This window comes from Alosa sapidissima, chromosome 3 (assembly GCF_018492685.1).
Source record: "Alosa sapidissima isolate fAloSap1 chromosome 3, fAloSap1.pri, whole genome shotgun sequence".
Taxonomy (NCBI): domain Eukaryota; kingdom Metazoa; phylum Chordata; class Actinopteri; order Clupeiformes; family Clupeidae; genus Alosa; species Alosa sapidissima.
The window spans coordinates 5,403,822-5,423,427 of NC_055959.1; the positions used below are offsets into that span (position 1 = coordinate 5,403,822).

Sequence of the window (19,606 nt, forward strand, 5' to 3'; positions counted from 1 at the left end):
GGCTAGTGACAATGGCCCCAATTTTTTTAGATACCCCTACCGGAGGTAGAACTAAACCCAACAATGTTTTTCCTCATCTCTAAGGTCTCCCATATATGAAATGGATTCTTGGCTAAAAATATTTTACTGCTAAAATTGTTAAATTAACAGATATTGTTATACACCCCAAAACCAAAAAAGGACTAAAATATAGCCTGTCCGTATTGGAGTTAAGCAAAGTCCTTTTAGGCAAGTCCCTCCACTCGGCGGCCATATACCAACGTTTTATGGGCACTCATCGGGCACAGTCTTTGGGTCGAACTGCGCGTGCGCAAGGCTTCACGACACCAATCTTGCTCCAGCGGCAAGCTCACAACACATGATTGGCACGATGTCTTCACAACACACCATATGATTGGCTCAATGTATTCATATCACACCACATGATTGGCTCAATGTATTCACATGTCAACGTTTTGCCGAGGAAGGGGTGGGATATGTGTAGACAACGGCCATATTGGCGTGACAAACTAGCCCCATGCATTTCTATGGAGTGCTGTGTCTCCACATTAGAAAGTCTGTGAGTTAAGGCATATAAATTAGTGCAGATCAATCACACAAGCTCTGAGACCTTTGAAACTTGGCATGTTTATAGTCAGGAAGTTACTTTACCTACTAGAAAAGACTGGATGTGAATATATTGATGTATGGAATGAGTAGAGACATGTAAACATACACCTAAAATAAGCAGACATGCAAAAAATTAATATCTATGCAGAATGTTTTCATTTACTTTGTGACTGCTTTGCCAGGGATTATCATAGAAACACATATGATGACTTGTTGGAAAGGTGGGGTTGTACTGAATCCAACAATACCAAATATGTAAATATAGTATGACGAATTAGGGTGTTCTGTCACTCAATGTATGAGGTGTCCAAAATGAAAGAAAATGGAACACTGGCAAAATACGGTCTCAAGTCCAAATCACATTATCAGTGGTGAGAAGAATGTTGACAAATTCATTGTTACATTGTTTCATTGTTACCACCTCCACATTGACCCTCCACCACCATCTCCTTGGTCTTTGTGTTGAGTTGAAGGTGATTGAGTTTGCACCATTGCACAAAGTCCTCCACCAGGCTCCTGTACTCCTCCTCTTGCTCATCCCTGATACACCCCACAATTGCAGTATCGTCAGAAAACTTCTGCATGTGGCATGACTCGGTGTTGTAGCAGAAGTCAGATCTACAAATCTAGCTCACAACTGCATCAGAGCACAATGAGCAGTGTATTTGTACTATTTAGCCTACTATCTAGAGACACATGACATAAGTTGACTTCAAACGAGAGTTTGGCGTCTAAGATTTTTAGGAGTTTCATGCATTTAAAAGGTGTCACTTTAAATTAATTCAAATACAGGCCTAGGCCTAGAATTGCTCGTCTGAGCGCGTGTGGTTTCCGGCCTTTATATTAGTAAAAGCAAATGGTCATTAAATTAGCATTAGTTTGTGCGGGTGTAAGGCATTCCATTGGGTGTCATCAAAATTAAAGCCCATATGGAAGTATCATAATATCACTAGGCTACAAGCCCACTAGGGCCTAAATGGCACTACAAATTGAAACTGTCGTAGCCTACCAACCTCAAGGTAGTTTAGAGTCAATTATCATATAATATATTTTATTAAAACTAAATATGGGCTAGGTTATTGATATTTTCTACAAACATTAAATCTCTCCTCGTAGTCGCCTTGAGCTGTCGCCTCCTGACAACACCTGACGCATTGACGTAAGCGTTTCGCAATGAGGATGTGACGCAGGACAAAACGCCCACAATTCCTTGCAATGTTCCGGTTTCCTTTCCTTCAGTGCTAAGATGGCGGACCGGCGACGACGAAGGAGGCGCGCGTCTCAGGACAGCGAGGAGGAGGACGAATCTGCCTCTGGTTCGGAGGGTGAAAGACCATCTTCTCCTGGGGCAAAGACCCGTGTAAAGGAACCTGAGCCCGTGGAGTCGCCATCTGTTCGAGTTGTGAAGAAGAGCGATGACGAATCGGAGTGTGTGAGTGCCCCCCCTCTGAGTTGGTGGTAGCGATCTTAACTGGCTAACCTAGCGTAGTGAAGAAATTACGCTTGGTTTCATGTAGAAGTTTCCTAGTCAGGCAACTATCTTCATCCAACTGCACAGGAAAAGGATAATTACCTCAACCCGACTAACTTCTTCAGTCGGTCATCAGGCATGTCCAAAAACGTTAGCAAAATCGGCACTACTTAAATATTAGCTGACTAGCTAGCCAGCTAAGTTGGTAAACGTTTGAGATGTCTGTTAAGTAGTAGTTAGCCTGTACCAGTTCACACTAGCCAGCCCTCGCATCGACGTCAATGGTAGCATTGACGGGGTAACTGGTTAGCAAGAGTTCTATAGGAGTAGATTGTTGTTACATCTGATACATCGTTTAAACACGATTAATAGTTAGTGTTAGGGGCTTGAAGTAACAGTTGTAACGGAAGTCTTGGCAACTCACCATCAACAAGGCATCTTTGACCCTCCAGTAGTATGAAAGCAATCATTATTCAAGAGGTGTCGCCTTTTTAATGGGATAATGCTGCTCATTATTGTGCTCAGTCGCGGAAAGGCAAGAAATCCAATTGCTCGTAGTGAGTCTTCTTTTGCTATCAATAATCTAATGTTATTTTGGTTACATAACTTTGTGGTAACGTTTGTTCCCAGGATTGATTTTGACATTAACAGTCGGCTTTCAGGGGGTCATGGCTAGTGTGTTGAACAACGCGGATGCAACATCACTTGCTAGTGCTGTTGATTTCCTCACTGTTCTGTGCGTACCACAATATTTTGTGTTAAGCTAAAGCACAGGCTTAGCCACTGTGACGTTGGGCGCATAAACAGATGTGCGTGGACCAGAGCGCCAAAACGATTTCACCGCGAGGGCCCGTTTTCGGTCTCACAGTAGGCCTAACCTACTAGTGTGTGATTCCGCTTGCCGTTGCATTCCATTTGCCGTTAGGCTATACCGTCTCACATAAGAGTGCCAGTACCTAAAATAGTAATTATAGTGAATATCTACAGGATCGTTAACTCTGAAGTCCACATGCTCGTGCTTTAATTTTTCCCATTATGGCCAGGGCCCAAGCTAACTAACAAATGTTTTCTTTCATCCCTCAGGAAAGTGAAGATGGTGTAGGTGAAGGTAAGCCTTAATCTTCTTTTTCTACTTGTTATCTATTTAATTGATTTGCTGTTGTGAATTGTTGCTTGCCAACTTTAAATGAACCAAATGTGCTTTTTGTTTATTTAACCACATTTTTGGTCGATTATGTTGGTCACTAGTGGCCATAGTTAGTGTCAGATAAATAAGAGGGTGTGCTTTAATATTTATCTCATGGCAGACAGAATACAGTTTTTGTTAACTTTCACTTTCTTTTCTTCGCAGCGGTGTTATCGGACTATGACAGTGCAGATCCTGAGGAGAATGGCTCACATTCAGAGGTGAGTTGGCACAATAACTCCTGGTGCATTAGGAGGTTAGAGCATCTTTAATAGTCTTTAGTAGTCCCCCTTCGTCATCTCAGCCCCTCATGCATTGTGGCAGTGCATTGCTATTAGTCATCATGGAGGCATGTCTGTCTGTCTGTTCTATGACCTGCAGCAGGGACTGGAATGGCACAGGGCAAGCAGTCTCTCTACCAGCCTTTTGCAACCATCAGTTGCTTTAACACTTGACCTGACTGGCCTACTCTTTATGTGTTCTTGTGGTGGAGTGTTCAGGTCGTTATATGCCAGCACTGGTCACAGGGTTTGAGCTTTTTATAATTTTGGACAACATGGACAGAACAGAAGTGATCAGTCATTTGCTCTGATATCGGCCTGTTGTAGACCACCAGTAAACTGGGGTTGTTGTGTTCGGTGTTGTCGTTGTTGTTGTTGTTGAGAGAGCAGAGGCACACAAGGACAAGATGCTGTTTGATGTGATTGGGACGAAAGCAAGAGAGACTTGGCTGCAGTGCTGTGACTTTGAGATTTAGGTAGGCTTAACACAGCGGCTCATAGATTTTGTTATCCTCAGATGCTTGGTCTTGATAGCAGCTGATCTTGGGAGCGATGTGACGGTGGCTCTGGCGGTCCAAATGGCTACTACAGCTGTTTGCACGGTCAGCTGTTTGATTGCTTGGAAGAGAAGGACCTCTGGAGAGTTGTGGTTGGTCATTGCTTACATAATTCCTCAGCCCACATGGGACCACAGCTTGTGGAATACCCCGGCACATCCAGATGGCTTCCTTTCTCTCTCTCTCTTGTTCTCTCTCTACACTTCTTCGTCCTTCCCTGTCCTCTCCCATCTGTCTTCATCCTTCTTTATTTCTTTCTCTCTCTCTCTCTCTCTCTCTCTCTCTCTCTCTCTCTCTCTTCCCCACCTCCACCCCTCCCCTTCTCCCCACCTCATGCTCTCCCTCCACTGCCAAAAGGCAGACTTTTTATGACTGGTGTCCTAGCAACCCGTCTCTGTCCGCCGGTGATGGTTGCGTTCAGTTGGCTGGGTACATTTCCACTCGTCTCCTTCCCAGCAGCACTCAGCCCGTCTCTGAGAAGAGCCCAGGCCATTTTGTTTTTCCTCTGCATCAGGACCAGCATGCACCCCCCCGCCCCGCCCCCCTTCCTCTCTATCCCCACTGCTTGTCTTTCATTGAATATGATGGGGCAAGAGAGGACTTACGGGAGTTTGTCTGGTGGTTCATATCGTCCTGAATGTTGTCTATTGCATTATAATAAATGCTTTAGGAGAAGCCAAGAGCTCAGTTGGGACATTCTGAAAGCTGTCTTGTTGAACTAGGCTTTTGTTGGAGTAAGTGCTATATAAAAGGGGGTGGAGTTTATAGTTGGAGAAAGATTTAAAAGCTAATTTCTTTAAAAGTGGAATAAATGAAGGCTGAATAGAACTTTTTTTTTTTCCTTTTCTTGCTTAATTTCATATGATCACTATGTACCAATGCATTTGGCCTGTCTGTTATGCAGGTATGCTTGGCTGATTTGATGGTTGACTGGTTTGAAGTCTGCTGATCTGTTGTGCTTGGTATTAATGGCTCAAGCTTTAGGCCTAGGTGTTTCACATCAGACTTTTGTCCAGTCTATCTGGTTGGTTTTCTAGTCTCAAAAATTATGTTGCTGGTGTCCAATGGTCTTCTGTAGTGACCATGGAGTGATCCATTTAGTCTTTGATATCCATTTCATCTCTGTTCAACTTTTGGCTCTATGGTAACCTATATGGTGGAATGAACAAATCTCCCATGGCAAGATTCCATCTCTAGGATCCATTGAAACTTATGGAGGAACTTATGAAAGTACAGTCAAAATGCTTTGTGGCATGTATGCTTGTTGGCCAACTGAATGGTGGTGAAGGGAAATTCCTCCTAGCCAGAGTGATGATCGAAGGATTATGTAACATTGTATGCACAACTGATTGCAGTACTCCATGAAGGGCCCTTTACATTTCTCAGACTGCAAGGTGTATTGTTCTGTCTGTGCTGTTGGGGTACCCAAGATGACTTCAACCTGTCTCACTGCTTTTTGTAGGGAGGAGAAGAGGATGAGGACGAGCCAGAGGAAGATGCATCTCGGCCCGCTGAAGCCCCCGTTGCCGAACCGGATGGCCCCGTTGTGGAGCTCGAGGCGGCAGAAGCAGAGGTCGAGGGTGTGGTGGAGGTGGTGGTGGAGGAGGAGGAGGTGGAGGAAGAAGAAGAAGAAGGTGAGGCTGTAGAGAAAGAGGCCAAGACGGAGGACAAGAGCAACCTCGCCGGAGAAAGGCAAAGTGGAGACGGCCAGGTACGTGCAAGGCACTCAATCACAATGCTGTATCCACACACACACAACGATGTTATTAAACAGCTTACCACGCTTAATTGTCAACAGCACACTGGATTTAATCATTCACCTTTTAAGCACCATGTACAGCAAGCATACATTTGTATTGGTGTGGCGATATAGGAAGTATGCCATTTGTCAAGATGTTAGCTGTGAACTGAACCGATCTCTAATAAATGCATAGCTTTTGTGTTTGAGTGCACTCCCAAGGACAGGCTGCAGGGATGGGTTGGAATAAAAATAGCTTTCCACATGACTCAGAAAAGAAGTGGCTGGAGCACAAAGTGTGTGTGTGTGAGATATCGAGGGGGAGACATCTTTTGTGCGTACTAGGGGTGGTGCAGTGAAAATCTTGTTGTGTCGCTTTTTGCATTGTGTTTGTGTCTGTGCGTGTTTGTATGTTTTGATGTCCAGCTTGACAGAAAGATCTTGTGTGTGTCTGTTGGCCTGCACAGGAGAGTACAGACGACCCTGAGAATAAGGGCGTGGGCAAAACGGGCCAGAAGTTGGACGACGACGAGGATCGTAAAAACCCTGCGTACATCCCCCGCAAGGGCCTGTTCTTCGAGCACGACGTGAGGGGCCAGACACAGGAGGAGGAGAGGTATGGAAGAAGAGGGAAAGGGTGTATGGATGTATAGGTGTATGTATGTATAGGTGTTATGTATGGGTGTATGTATAGGTGTTATGTATGGGTGTTATGTATGGGTGTATGTATAGGTGTTATGTATAGGTGTTATGTATGGGTGTATGTATAGGTGTTATGTATGGGTGTAATGGATGGATGGATGGATGGGTGTATGGATGGATATACGGGTGTATGTATGTATTGGAATGTCCTCTATTTCTGCCCTGTAAGGTTTGTGTCACTTAATATTCATTTCTATACAAACTAGAAATATGGCGGATCCCTAAAGAAACGCAAGCACCCACCCCATAAGTACATCTAAATTAGCTATGTACCAAAAATTACATTTTATCGTGACTTGAAGAGCTGTAAACAGTGTTGTAAGGCTGCGTGTAAAAATCCGCTTGGAGCTCCAGTGGAATTTTGATTTTGTGACTAGAATTCTCGGTCTAACCGTTGATGTGCCGAGTGAGTGGGCGGAAATAGGCACCCACCAGCCCAGCCACAAACTCTGAGCACGGTGAACAAAATCAAATTTAAGACAATCAATGCTCCCGTTAAGAACCAAACCAGATTTTGTTCAAATATACACACCTGAATTTTTCGAACGAAAGGGGTGGAAATTGGTGCTTTTAGGATATGGCTGTGTATGGATTGATTGCTGGATGGATGGATGGCTGTATGTATGGATGGATGGGTGTATGTATGAATGTATGGATGGTAGGACTTTTGCCCAAAAATCATATTCGAAGTTTGTTTTGTTTATTAGAAATAAAAAGGGAGGGGGGAAATATGGAGTTCATAATCCTTATGTAATATGTATCGTATTACTCGGTGTTAGTTCTTGTTTTGGAATTAATAGGAGTTGGAATTGAAAGATTTCTTGTAAGGTCTTTTATCAGTATGTGTGTGTTTTTGATGAGATTCATGTTGGTGGATACCAAAATAAACCCCCACCCCCATTCACTCCAGGCCTAAAGGTCGCCACAGGAAGTTGTGGAAGGACGAGGGTCGCTGGGAGCACGATAAGTTTCGAGAAGAGGAGCAAGCACCCAAGTCCCGCGAGGAGCTGGTCGCCTACTACGGCTACGATATCCGCAACGGCACGGGACCCAGCGAAGGACGACAATACCGCCCACGCAAGCCCAGGTGCACGCACGCACACACCTAACATAAATGCAGTCAGATCCTGGTGAAAATACAGCCCTCATCGTTTATGTTTGCGAAATAAGGATGAGACTCAGATTCATTTGTGTTAGTGTATGTATTCTATAACTCTGAGGCTTGTTGGGATATTGGCTCAAAATTGATTAATGTTGTGTGTTTCTCCTTTTTGTGTGTGTGTGTGTGTGTGTGTGTCCGTCCCTGTCCTTGCACTCGTCTTAACATCTCTTCCCTTCCCCTCAGGCACGGCTCTCCCCCGTCCCGTGACAAGCGTTACCGAGACCTACCGTCTGAGAAGTTTGTGCCTCGCTCCTGGCAAGGCGCCCGCAGTGCCCCTCCTCTCCCGGGGCCCCAGTCCTCGGGCCCTCCGCACGGCCCCAGCCACCCGGCCCCCTCCGGCCCGCGCCCCTCCGCCCCCAGGGTCTCCTCCTCCCACCCCTCGGCCAGCCTCGCCGGGCGGGGCTTCCAGGCCGGCCGCCCGCAGCAGCAGCTTGGCCTCCACCGGGGCGAGGGCCGCGGCGAGAGGGGCCCCAACGGTGCCGGTGCCGGTCCCCGCTCCCAGCGGCCGCAGCACGTGGATGGGGAGCGCGGCCCGCGGCTGAGGGGAACCAGGGGCCCTGGGCCTGGGCTGCAGTCGGAGCGTAGCCCCTCGGTGGTGGTGGAGGACGTAAGGCACCTAGGCGACGTGGACGACGACGACGACCTGGATGACGAGGGGCCTGCCATCACCATGACGACCACCTTCACCAGCTCCAGCTACAGCCACTACAGCAAGGCGGAGCGCGACATTGCTGTGGCGGCTACTGCCGCGGCGACAGCCCCATCGTTACAGTTCTCGCGGCGACAGCAGCAGCAGGACCCCTTGCCCTCTTCCCAGCAGCAGCAGCAGCAACAACAACAACAGCAGCAGCAACAACAGAGAGGCACTGGCGGCAGCGGTGGAGGGGCGTCAGATTTCCCAGCATCCTTGGTGGGCCGGGACTCGTCGCCGCCCCCCGAGCGGCCGGTGGAGAGGAAGTCGTACTCGGCTGCCCGCAGGACTCGAGTGCGGCCCTCGGACATGGGCAAACAGGCGTCTCTGGACGAGCCTGTGCTCCCGCAGACCTCGGCGCCCCCTGCTGGAGGTGGCGGTGGCAGTGGCGGTGGCAGTGGCGGGGGGATGAAGGGCGACCACTGGCAGGGCGGGCAGGGGGAGAGCGGAGCCCCAGGCCCCCTCACAGGCCTGGACCAGGACCTCGCCCGGCTCAGCCTGGCCGGACAGAACTGGGCCCAGAGCCCGCCGTCGTACCTGCGCACAGACCTGAGGGGTGAGTTTCACAGCTGTCCACATCTGCCCTCTCCTGTGTCCCTGTTGGTGTTTGTGTCTGGTTGGTGTGACTGTTGAAATCTGTATTGAGAACTGTGGAAGGAAATGGATGGTTTTTGCAGGGTTCCTACGCAGTATGGAAAACCTGGAAAAGTATGGAATTTGATTTTAGTAATTTCCAGGTCTGAATAAGTATGGAAAAAAGAAACAAGGGTATGGAGAAATATTTGTGTTTCCAGACTATTGCATTTGCAGTAATCACATTCCTACTGTTCTGTAGCTTAACTGTCAGTCCCCATCGACAAGATGCAACTAAAAATGACCAAGCTAAATGGACAAATATTAAGTGTAATTTTTTAATTCACTTCAGTTGTCCATACCTTTGTTTTCACCGAGTTATCCCAAACCAGAAGTGGCCGCAATGTCGAGAATATGGTCAGAAAAATCTACCGAGAAGTTTGGAAATTTGAGTATGGAAAAAGTATGGAATTTTGAAATGCAAAATATGTAGGAACACGGAATATGTAGGAACAAGGAATATGCAAGAACACTTTTCATGTGTGGGGTGTATCTTTGACATCCCTGACTCGAATGAATTGAGTAAGGTGAAGGTAATGCAAAGTGTTGAAGTTGTTCTTCAACTTGATTCATTCATTTCAAACTTGTTGAAAGCTGTTAAGAAGCTCTTACTGCCCTCCGTTTCAAGCTAATGGCTGTTTGGCAGCTTTTCATTGCATAACTCAACCGAATATATAAACGGATGTATGAATCATTGGCTTTTAAGCCCCTCGATTATATAATAAATCCCAGGAGGTAGAATGGGAGACGACCTACCGCTGTGCATGTAAATTAACACTTTATGACCAGCTAGTGTCACTTGGCTGATGGATAAAAAAATAAACCCCATAGTTTACATCTCGGTTAGCCTCCTTGTGTTCCTGTTCAACTACTTTTCTCTCTGACAGCCATGTTGCAATTAGTCGCAAGTCAGATTTTTAAATGATGTGACACTCATATCTGGTTAGTCTATTAGTCAATTGTCTCTGTGTGACATCCAGTTCATGCCTAAAATCAGAGAACAGGGACACTGCATTATGCAGCTTTAGTTTACAGACCAGTATGAAATGGTGCGTAAAATGACGTTTGTAATGAGTATGCCCTACTGGTGTCGTCTGCGTCCTCGAAGGTACTTCACTCACTTTACATTTCTCTTTATTCTCCTCCTATTTCCTTTTCCTGCGCTCTCCAGTCAGGCGTTCATTTCTGTGTGTTTCTGTCTGTGTAAATTTGACACTGAAGATGTTGGATGGGAATATGCAACTTCAGTATGTCTCTCAGTTCCAGCTGTTCTGCACAAAATCAGATTTGAGTGGCGTGTGATGTAACGCTCCAAATCCACTTGGGCTGCAGTCTGTGCCCCCTTGGTGCGCGCCGTTTTCCCCTCTGCTCATTTCCAATTGGAAGCGAGACTGTACTCTCGCCTTTCACAAGTGCTCAATAGCCGTACGCGTACGTCTGCTGAAGTGCTTTGAAGTAAATGTTCCCACATTGGCGGTGTGATTTCTAATGCTAATAAGGACTGTTGGGTCCATTTGGGTTCTTTTAAAGAGGTTTAGAATGAGGGATCAGACTCATCTTAGAAAGCGGTGAATGCACAGTCCTTCCTAATAAATGTTCCTATTTCAGCTATGTGATGTGCTGTGTTATGCTGCTGCTCATGATGATGATGATGATGATGATGATAGGCTATGTTATGAGATGTGTTTATTTTCCTTTCAATTCATTTTTAAGGTGTGGAATCGGAGTTCAGATTTGTTTGTGTCTCAATGAGCAGATGGAATGTGGATCGTCTTAGTACAGGAAAGAGTTGCTAACAGGAGTCTCTCAGATGACTGCAGCTTAAAAACTGGATTTACCCCAGAGCAGGCTGTTTGTGTATGAATCTTGAGTCCTCTCATCACTTAATGTTTGTCCTGCACATGTGCCTTCTTGCTCCCTCTTCTCTGTGCTCTCTTTCTCTCCCTCTTTCTCTGTGCTCTTTCTCTCCCTCCTTCTCTGTGCTCTCTCTGTGCTCTATTTCTCTCCCTGTTTTCTGTGATCTCTTTCTCTCCCTGTTTCTCTGTGCTCTCCCTTTCTCTCCCTGTTTCTCTGTGTGCTCTCTTAATCTTCTTGTTTCTCTTTCGTGGTGTTCCCCTCATCAGGTATTCCCAGCTCTATGCACATGGGTGGAGCGCCACCGCCACCACCACCACCATACGCCAACATGGATGAGATGGTGAGTTGATTGTTACAGTGGAGCTGCTGTGTTCTATAGAACCAGCTGTTTGGTTGTCTGAGGAAAGCTACGCGTGGAGCGGATGTCTCTCTAACCCCCCCACCCCTCCTTTCTGTCCTCCGCAGGGTGTTGGAGGAGGCCGGGCGAAGCGCTACTCGTCCCAACGGCAGCGACCGGTGCCTGAGCCGGCGCCTCTGCACATAGGAGTAATGGAGGGCCACTACTTCGAACCCAGTGAGTGCATTCCCCCCATCCACCAGCAGGGGGCACAAATACTCCATACTGTTAATTTGTGTCTGTGTGTGTGTGTGTGGGAACAAGCACACTTGCGTATGTCTTTCTGTTGCTGCTTTCAGACATGGGTATAAATCCACATGTTATGCGGATATCAAGCGTTTGGCCTGTATATCTGAACAATATATCCTGACATTTGGAACTTCGAACTTAACTCTTACACTAGTCCCTGAATTTGGATGGACATTATGTAAATGAGCTTGTGTCTGAACAAAGCGAAGAACATGCACGCAGAGATTCTGTTCATGTGCGCCGGTGTCGCTCACACATAATGTCCACATGTAAGAATCTGAATCACCTGAAGGGTCGGACATCCGTTTGACAAAGATCAAAGATGGTGCAGAGGACATGTCTGAACGGGTGTAGTCGCACTGTTTGCTGTGGCACTTTCAGATTTAACATTACGACTACCAGTCAACTGGAAAAATCTGAATTGTGGCTCTGGCAGGTGAAGTGCAGTATAAGCACTTTTCTTGCTGTATCGGATGACTATGCTGAATTTGGGCCAAAATAAACAATAAGTAAACTGTTTGAGCTCTTTGGCTTCATAGCATATTGACTTGATAGATGTGAGTAGTTAGCAAATGGAAATGTCCAACTCTGTATAAAAGGATATCACATGTCTACTGTTTTCTCACAAAAAGCTCAATTTAGGGGAAATAGTCACTTTGGCTAAAAGCATGTGCTAAAAGACGTAAATGCAACTGTGAATGCTTCCGGAAAGCATTAAAGCGTCTTTTACTGTTCTAAGTGGCACTGCCGTGGTCTAATCTAGACATGAGCTGAAGAACACTGTGGTGTTCTAGAATGTTCCTGCTGTGTGGCTCCACCTGTAACCTTTCTCTCTGTTCCTGTGTTCTGTCCTCTCTCTGTCCCCTCCAGTGTCTTACCAGGGACCAATCTACGCCCACGGCGACAGCCCCGCTCCCATCCCGCCCCAGGGCATGCTGGTCCAGCCAGAGATGCACCTCCCACACCCGGGCCACCCAGGTCAGTGCTGCTGCCATGTCCAATCCCATCACGGCGGGGTCACTGTGGTCATGCAGATGTGGCTTGCATGTTTTCCTGTATTTTTACGCCCCCATATCTTTTTAGTATCTATGCCGTAGTCCTTCTTGCTCTCTGAGTGTGTGGGAGAGCTTGTAATAGTTGTTTTTGGCATTTAGTAAATAACATTTAATTGTATCAAAGTGGTATTTTCTCTTTAGGCTATCGTTTTATTTTTTTATTTTTCATGGCACTTACCGCTACAGACAGTGTGTTGATGTGTCGTGATTGAGTTGGATGTGAGTCGGTGTGTGACCCTTAGATAGTCATGATCACGAGTGCCTTTGAAATGAAAAGTAGTTGCACTCAGGAAAAGTAGGCCATTGTTTTTAACAGTGCGATTGATGTGTTTTCTCCTCCTGGTGTGTCTGTTTTGTCCTGATGGCATTTAATACGTGTCCTCTAGCTTTGCTCTGCTTTGGTTTCCTCCCAGCTGCTGAGGAGATGTGAGCACTGCAGGGAACTGACAGATGCTCTGTTTTCACTGTCTGTCACTATAGCCTTGGTCATCTTCTTTATGTACAGTTTCAGAATGAATAATCTAAACAGATTTTGTTCGCTCTCTCTTTCTCTCTCCTGTCTCTGTTCTGTTTGTCCTCTGTAGGTCTCCATCCTCACCAGTCGGGTGGACCCATGCCCAACCCTACCCTCTACGCCGCTCCGCCTGTTTCCATGTCGCCGGGGCAACCGCCGCCCCAACAGCTCATGGCTGCCCCCTTCTACCCGCCCCCCGGGGTCATGACCTTCAGCAACACCAACTTCCCCTACTCCCCAGGGGCCACGCTGCCCCCCATGTACCCCAACCCACAGGTGACCCCCCCCCCCCCCCTGTTTCTACACACCTTTATGAATATTAATATGATTTATTGGCTCATGTTCACAATGAGTAGTCACTTTCAGCAGTTGAATATTTAAATATATTTACCGTACTGATTATGTAGCGGATAAAGGATAAATTACATTGTGTCAGATGTGATGAACGATGGGGGAAGTGTCCTCAGTGTTTTTTCAGTTGTTTGTCCCTGTACGGCAGGCCATCATCTTGGTCAGACACATCACTTGACCTCTGCCTGTATGGCTAGTTTGATGTGCTGGTTAACCCGGGGTGGCTTCCCGCTCTGCGCTGTGTGCAGGCCCAGTCCCAGGTCTACGGGGGAGTGACGTACTACGACACGGTGCAGCAGCAGGCCCAGCCCAAGCCCTCCCCACCCCGCCGCTCCTCCCAGCCCGTTACAGTCAAGCCGCCCCCGCCAGAGGTAGGCCGAGCCTGGCTGAGCCCAGCCGGAGTTGCTCACACCCGTCCTGCACACCTACTCCCACTCACATGCACACATGCTCACAAATGTCTGAACACTCTCTTAATAAACTATTCCTGTCTCCTGTTTCCCTTCTCCCTTGCAACAGTATCCCAGTTCTCTGTAGTGCCCCCAAGGTAGATCTGCATATGAAGAATTCTGTTTCTGATGTGTAATATTGGTTTTTTAATTTATTAGTCGTGTCTGTGTCTGTGTCTGTGTGTGTGTGTGTCTGTGTGTGTGTATTTGTGTTTGTTCTGTTTGAGCTCAATAGCCCATATCTTGTTCTGTGAAGTTTCATTAAGCCCTGTTCATATTCCATGACCCGACTCCTCTCATTTCTCCTGTGTGTGCTCTCTGTCGCCCTCTGCAGGACCGGGGAGGTAAACAGAGTGAGGAGGTGCGCTCTTAGCCCCCAGCAAGACGACGCGGGGCCAGGCTGGGCACGAGGTCGGCGTTCGAGGACCAGCACCACTTGTGGATGAACAGATTCATTCTCCTCTTTTGTTCCATTTTTAACTCTCATTCTTAGTAATATGTTGCTAACTTTGTTCCTTTTTATTTGATAAAAGATGTTTGTGTTGTACATTTGAGTTCACTCGTCCCTTAAGCCCCACCGCCCTGCCCTACTCTTGGTTTTAACTCCTCTCTTTCTTTTGGCGTGCTCTCATCTGAGCTGCACACTCTCCTTCCCTCCTTCTGTTGTTAGTCTGCATTTTGGTGGTGACTCGCTGGCATGACAAGTGTATCAGGATCAGGAGAGATCTGACGTCAACCCAAGGGGAGCTAAGGTTGGAGAAAGGTGAAAGTGGCCTAATGGTGACACTGTAAATTAGCCTGCTATTGCCACATCACCAATGCACCTCTGCGTCGTCAGATGGACCTAATCCATTAGTATGCCCCCTTTGAGCAGTGGGTCGCTCTTGAGTTTGAATTTGAGTCTGCTGTCCTTAACTTGGACAAGGCCTCCCTGTCTCTCTTGGTTGTAAGTCGACTCAGTGGGATTTGTTCCGGAATTCTCTTCCAAGTCACAGTATCTTGGCAGTGGGATGAGGGAGGCAAGTGTTTACTGTATAATACCTTTAAACAAATGGGAATTGATGGGTTTTGGCTGCTCAGTCCTCGACCACTCTCTGGCCTCCATAGTCACAATGCCAGTAAGATCTAAGAGTGGAACATGTGCTTAGTGAAGAAGGATTCTCTGGACAGTCCTGTGTAACACTAGAACATCACTACACACATCTGATACTGTCACACCTTACACCACCAGTGTTTGTCCGTGAAGAGTTTTAGAGAGAGAGGTGGTTGGTCCCAGTTGTTGTGGTCAACTATGTTTTAATTGAAATGAAAGGATAAAATGGAGAGTATTAAGTGTATTTAAGGAGAAAGTAGAGGTGTAGTTGTTTGTCCAAGTGGTGTTTCAGGAAACGATGGCATCAAGTCCTGATAATTTGGCCGTTTACCCCCACGGTTATTGGTGCTTAATGTAAACATCCCTTTAATCAGCCCTACTCTCTAGAATAGTCTCTAGAATTAAATGCACATTAAATACTTGACCAATTCCCCCACAGTATGGTTCTATGTAAGGCGATGATGGCGCTAGCAGTAGCATGTAGCTGAGGTCGATTTCCCCCCCCCCACTATAGAGGTGGTGGTTTTCTCTCTTTCCGTTTCCCTTCTGTTAACTTCCACCTTGTGCTGTGTGGAGTTGAAAATACTGTATTATCAGAGTAAAACCCGTTAACCTTTTGGCTGAAACTGAAGTACTTGACAGTGCAACTGCTTGGTTATAACATTTTTAATGTAAGTGTGTATAGATAAGTGTATATTGAAGCCTGTGGTTTATTGAGCTGTAATACTTTTGTTGATTTATTTCTTTTTACATTTGTTTCTAGTTACCCAAGGAGTACTGTCAGCTTGAGCTAAATCGTCAGGAAAGCCCTGGCCTATTCATTTTCGTTGGTCTTATATTTGTAATGATGGGGGGGGTTGGTTAAAATGATTGGAGAAAAAAGTAATAAAAGAGTGACCGTATTGTGGCCATAGTCAAAGATGGCAGCCCCCTTTCTATTACGCTAAAAAATAGAAACTGAGGCTCATCTAGAAGCCCCTTGTTTCCCCAAGGGGGTGAGGTTGCTTCGGAATTGTACCTTTGCCTTTCACTAATGCTGTACAGACATGCATGAGGATAAATATATTTCATTGTAAAAGCAATTGTAGTGGGGCGTCAGGGGCTGAAAGCTGTTATATTCTATCCCCATGCAGGGGCATACAGGATGCTAATGTTATTTTTCTTTATTAAGTAAGCAAACAAACAAAAAAAGATGAAATTAGTTTCCTCCCTCCTATGTTCCACAGGAAACCTAACAGTATGTAAATGGAAATAGTCGCAATGTTTGTTCTGTGTTGAGTAGCTATGACTGATTAATTTTAAGAGTAATTTAAAATGTATTGCGTTTATGCCTTAATGATGGAATCGGTTTAACATATCTTTGGTTTTGTTTCGAATAGACCTGCCAACACTGTGAGGCTGTGTGCTTGTTTCGTCAGTGGTCGAATATACAAGTTTTTTTGTTTTCTTTTTTTTTGTGGAGAAATTTGTCAGGAGGACTATTAAAAAATTCAAATCCGAAACCGTTTAGTGGTCAAGTTTGTTGTCTTATTCTATTCAGCCCACATTAATTCTGTAAATATGGATAAGACGGATTTTTCGGCTCTTTGAATAAAGAACACATCCACAAAGCCTGAATAGAACCCAATTTTCTTGTGTATTTTTGTAACATCTGGTGTGAAGATATATTCTCGACATTTGAAGATTGTGTTTACAATCTTTCTTGTCCCCCCTTCTCTTGCGCTTTCTCTCTCCTCTCTCTCTATGCGCCTCCCCTGTATTACGAGGAAGCTGGCCAGTCACTGGGATATTTATGCTACTGGGGTATTTTTGACTGCTAAAGCAGGTCATTCTAGCACTGTGGCGCTGTGGTGAGCTGGCCTCAAAAGATACAGGGTGACCACAGCCCAGTCATGAACCCAGTTTATGATTATTATACCATGTCTGGCGATATGCTGGTCATTGTGAAAGTGCCATGGAAATCTGACTTTAAAATCATTGCATCATATTGTTGCTGCAAGCAAGTCATACCCAGCTGCTTGTCTCCCATTTCTGCCCCCCCCCCCAACACACACACACACACACACACTTCATCTACTTTTTTTATTTCCTCTGCTTTTCCCATTTACCTCTGTCTCCTCTCTTTTATTTCTGCCCCTCTCATTTATCGCTCTTCTTTTTTCATTCTCATCCTCTCTTCTGCTCGCTCTCTGTATCTGTCCTCCTCCCTCTCGTCACATGCCAGCACTGACATTGCCAGCAGGGGAGATTTGCCTTCTGCTGTCGTCCCTCTTGCCAAACGGGACAGCCAGCACCGCTGTGGTGTCATCCTCTGAGGAGCCATAGAGACTGGAGCAAAGCTGGCTAATGCTAAAGCTAGTGCTAACAGGGAGCTCCAAGCTCCCTGCACTCCGGGAGGAGAGCCAGCACTGATGCACAGGTGTGGAGGTCAGTGAACTGGATTAGGGCACATAGTTCAGTCATAGGTGACATGCTGAGGGAGCGCTTATATTGGGTAATGCTGAATCATTTGGTAATTAGTACTTTTTGTTTATATGGGGTTAACAGTATATATATATATTATATATTTTTGCTTTTTTTAATCTCTCAGGCAGAGATACAAGACATGTATGGGTCCAAACCATTTACTATGTGTGGTCTACTACACTATTCTAATACAGATATGAAAGTCTACAGTATGATCTCCATCATAATTCTATGCAGAGACAGAAATATATTATATCCAGAGACTATATTTATCCAGTCTTTTTGCACACACAAAAACAGTCTTTTCGGTATTCCCTGCCGGGCCTCTCAGTTGCCATCCATCATCTGTCCTCAGCAGGCAGCAGTTGGAGGCGTTCATCTTGACTGACAGAGGACACATGTTCCGGAATCTTCTGCACAGAAGCCCCATGCTCCCATTGATTCTGTCTGTCCTCTCTCTCAGAATGTTCTGCTCCACCAATCAGGGCTAGTTCTCAAACAAACTAGCTCCTTGGGAGGCCGGCCCCTAATGGATATTCATAGACATTCCGGCCTACAGCTGCCTGGATGTGGTGTTGAGCGGTGGTTCTGCAGCAGGGCAGCTTGCAGCCTGATCTATACTCTAGTCTTGTGTTATTCTTCAGTGCAGCTGGTCTCATCACATCACAAGGCAGACACGTGAGTCTGGTGATTGACAGGTGGGCTCGTCCACACCCACTTAACGAGGAGGTGGGGCGCTGTGGGATGCTCGTTATGTAATCAGACCTACTTAAATGGGGAAAAATAACACTCGTGTTCTTGGCACTTTGGCATCCACATGCTGTCTTCACACCTCTTTAACTGTCAGAGAAAGAGAGGAAAGGAGAAAATTACCAGAGCTGTTTTGCACTGGCCCTACACCACTCTCCGTTTCTATGGCATCAAGCCCTGAGCCCGTATCTTTGTTTTCTTTTTTCAATGTCTTCTATCCTTTTCTCCTTCTTTATCTCCATCTCAAGGTTCTCCCCCCTTCATAGGCCCTCTTGTGGCCCCTCCCTCTCCTTTGTTGGGGTCCCTGGTGGACATCAGCCGCCCCCCTCCTGCCCACACACCCCTTTTCTCTCGCCCCCCTCTTTTATTTCTGCCCTCCTCTCTTCCCCCCCATCAGCAATGTATGGAATCCCTCTCCCGCCCTGTCGTCCCTGCCATCCTTTGTTTGCTCAGGGTTTAAGCTGCAGATGAAGTAAGGCTGTTTTTGAGCCACTGTACTGGATCTGGCTGGCCATGCCCCCCCCCCCCCCCTCCCCCCCTCAAGCCCTCTGGGACACAAAGGAGAGCCCCTGGGCGCCTCTTGGGAATCATGTTGTGAAAAAACATGCTGTTCAAAAGGTTATGCACCAGTACATTGTAGTTCTGAAGTTAAAAGGAAACTACATAAGCATATTCTTCATTACATAATTGCAAGCTGTTTGCGTTATAATGTCCATTTGCTTGCTTTACTTGCGAATAACTCATTTTATGCTAGCTGCTACCCATACATCAGAAGACTTTGACAAGATTTGGGGAAAATTCTTCAAAGATTTTAACTAATGCCTCCCATTTAAGCTTTACTAAAAAGACTACAATCTTTCAAAAATCTTTCCCAAATGTTGTCAAAGTCTTCTGGTGTAAGGATGGCTTAAGATGCTAATTTGTATGTCATATCTATCAGAGTAATAATAATGCATTGCATTTTGTGTTAAGAAAGATGGAAAGTTCTTAAAACATTATTTCCCATACATCCAAAAGCCATTATAGCATCAATGGTATTGTCCAATGAAACTTTTTTCATGAGAAGTTTATCTCCTTTGCAGGTGTGTAACTTTGTTGTGAGTTGCGTGTGTGTGTGTGTGTTTATAAGCAGCTGGCGGATGTCTTCCTTATCTACAGCTTCATATTTATGATGAAGAGTCCCCAGAATGAACCCCCCCCCCCCCCCCCCCCCTGAGGCCGTGACCAATCAGCTGGCCGGGTGGCTGTGGTGAGGCCTTTCAGATGCATCTTTGATGAGGTGCACTAGTGGCTGCTGCATATTTAAAGTGGCCGCCGCCGTCCCCTCCTGTCCTTTTTGTTCTGTGTCAGGGGAGTGTGCCGGCCGGCGAGAGACAGCCCCCCCCCCCCCCGACT

At 46.2% G+C, this 19,606-nt stretch overlaps 1 protein-coding gene across 2 annotated transcripts; it reads left to right on the plus strand.

Moving 5' to 3' along the window:
• Positions 1-1,823: 1,823 nt before the first annotated feature.
• casc3 (casc3 exon junction complex subunit) lies at positions 1,824-16,497 on the plus strand. Of its 2 annotated transcripts, XM_042086183.1 has the most exons (14): positions 1,824-2,041; positions 3,164-3,188; positions 3,432-3,487; positions 5,567-5,815; positions 6,310-6,458; positions 7,455-7,631; positions 7,890-8,953; positions 11,154-11,227; positions 11,353-11,461; positions 12,404-12,511; positions 13,173-13,378; positions 13,702-13,824; positions 13,973-14,000; positions 14,237-16,497. In XM_042086183.1, exons 1-13 carry the CDS (start codon positions 1,856-1,858, stop codon positions 13,988-13,990), a joined length of 2,544 nt encoding a protein of 847 aa, XP_041942117.1. In that variant the 5' UTR covers positions 1,824-1,855; the 3' UTR covers positions 13,991-14,000; positions 14,237-16,497. The 2 variants fall into 2 exon arrangements, with proteins under 2 accessions (XP_041942117.1, XP_041942116.1); XM_042086182.1 differs by lacking the exon at positions 13,973-14,000.
• Positions 16,498-19,606: the final 3,109 nt, after the last annotated feature.

What these genes read in the sequence shown, in the direction of transcription:
- casc3 (XM_042086182.1), top strand. Translation starts at nt 1,856, where the DNA reads ATGGCGGACCGGCGACGACGAAGGAGGCGCGCGTCTCAGGACAGCGAG. An exon ending in TGAAGATGGTGTAGGTGAAG is followed by an intron (nt 3,189 to 3,431) that starts GTAAGCCTTAAT and finishes TTTTCTTCGCAG; the next exon opens with CGGTGTTATCGGACTATGAC. An exon ending in CAGACACAGGAGGAGGAGAG is followed by an intron (nt 6,459 to 7,454) that starts GTATGGAAGAAG and finishes CATTCACTCCAG; the next exon opens with GCCTAAAGGTCGCCACAGGA.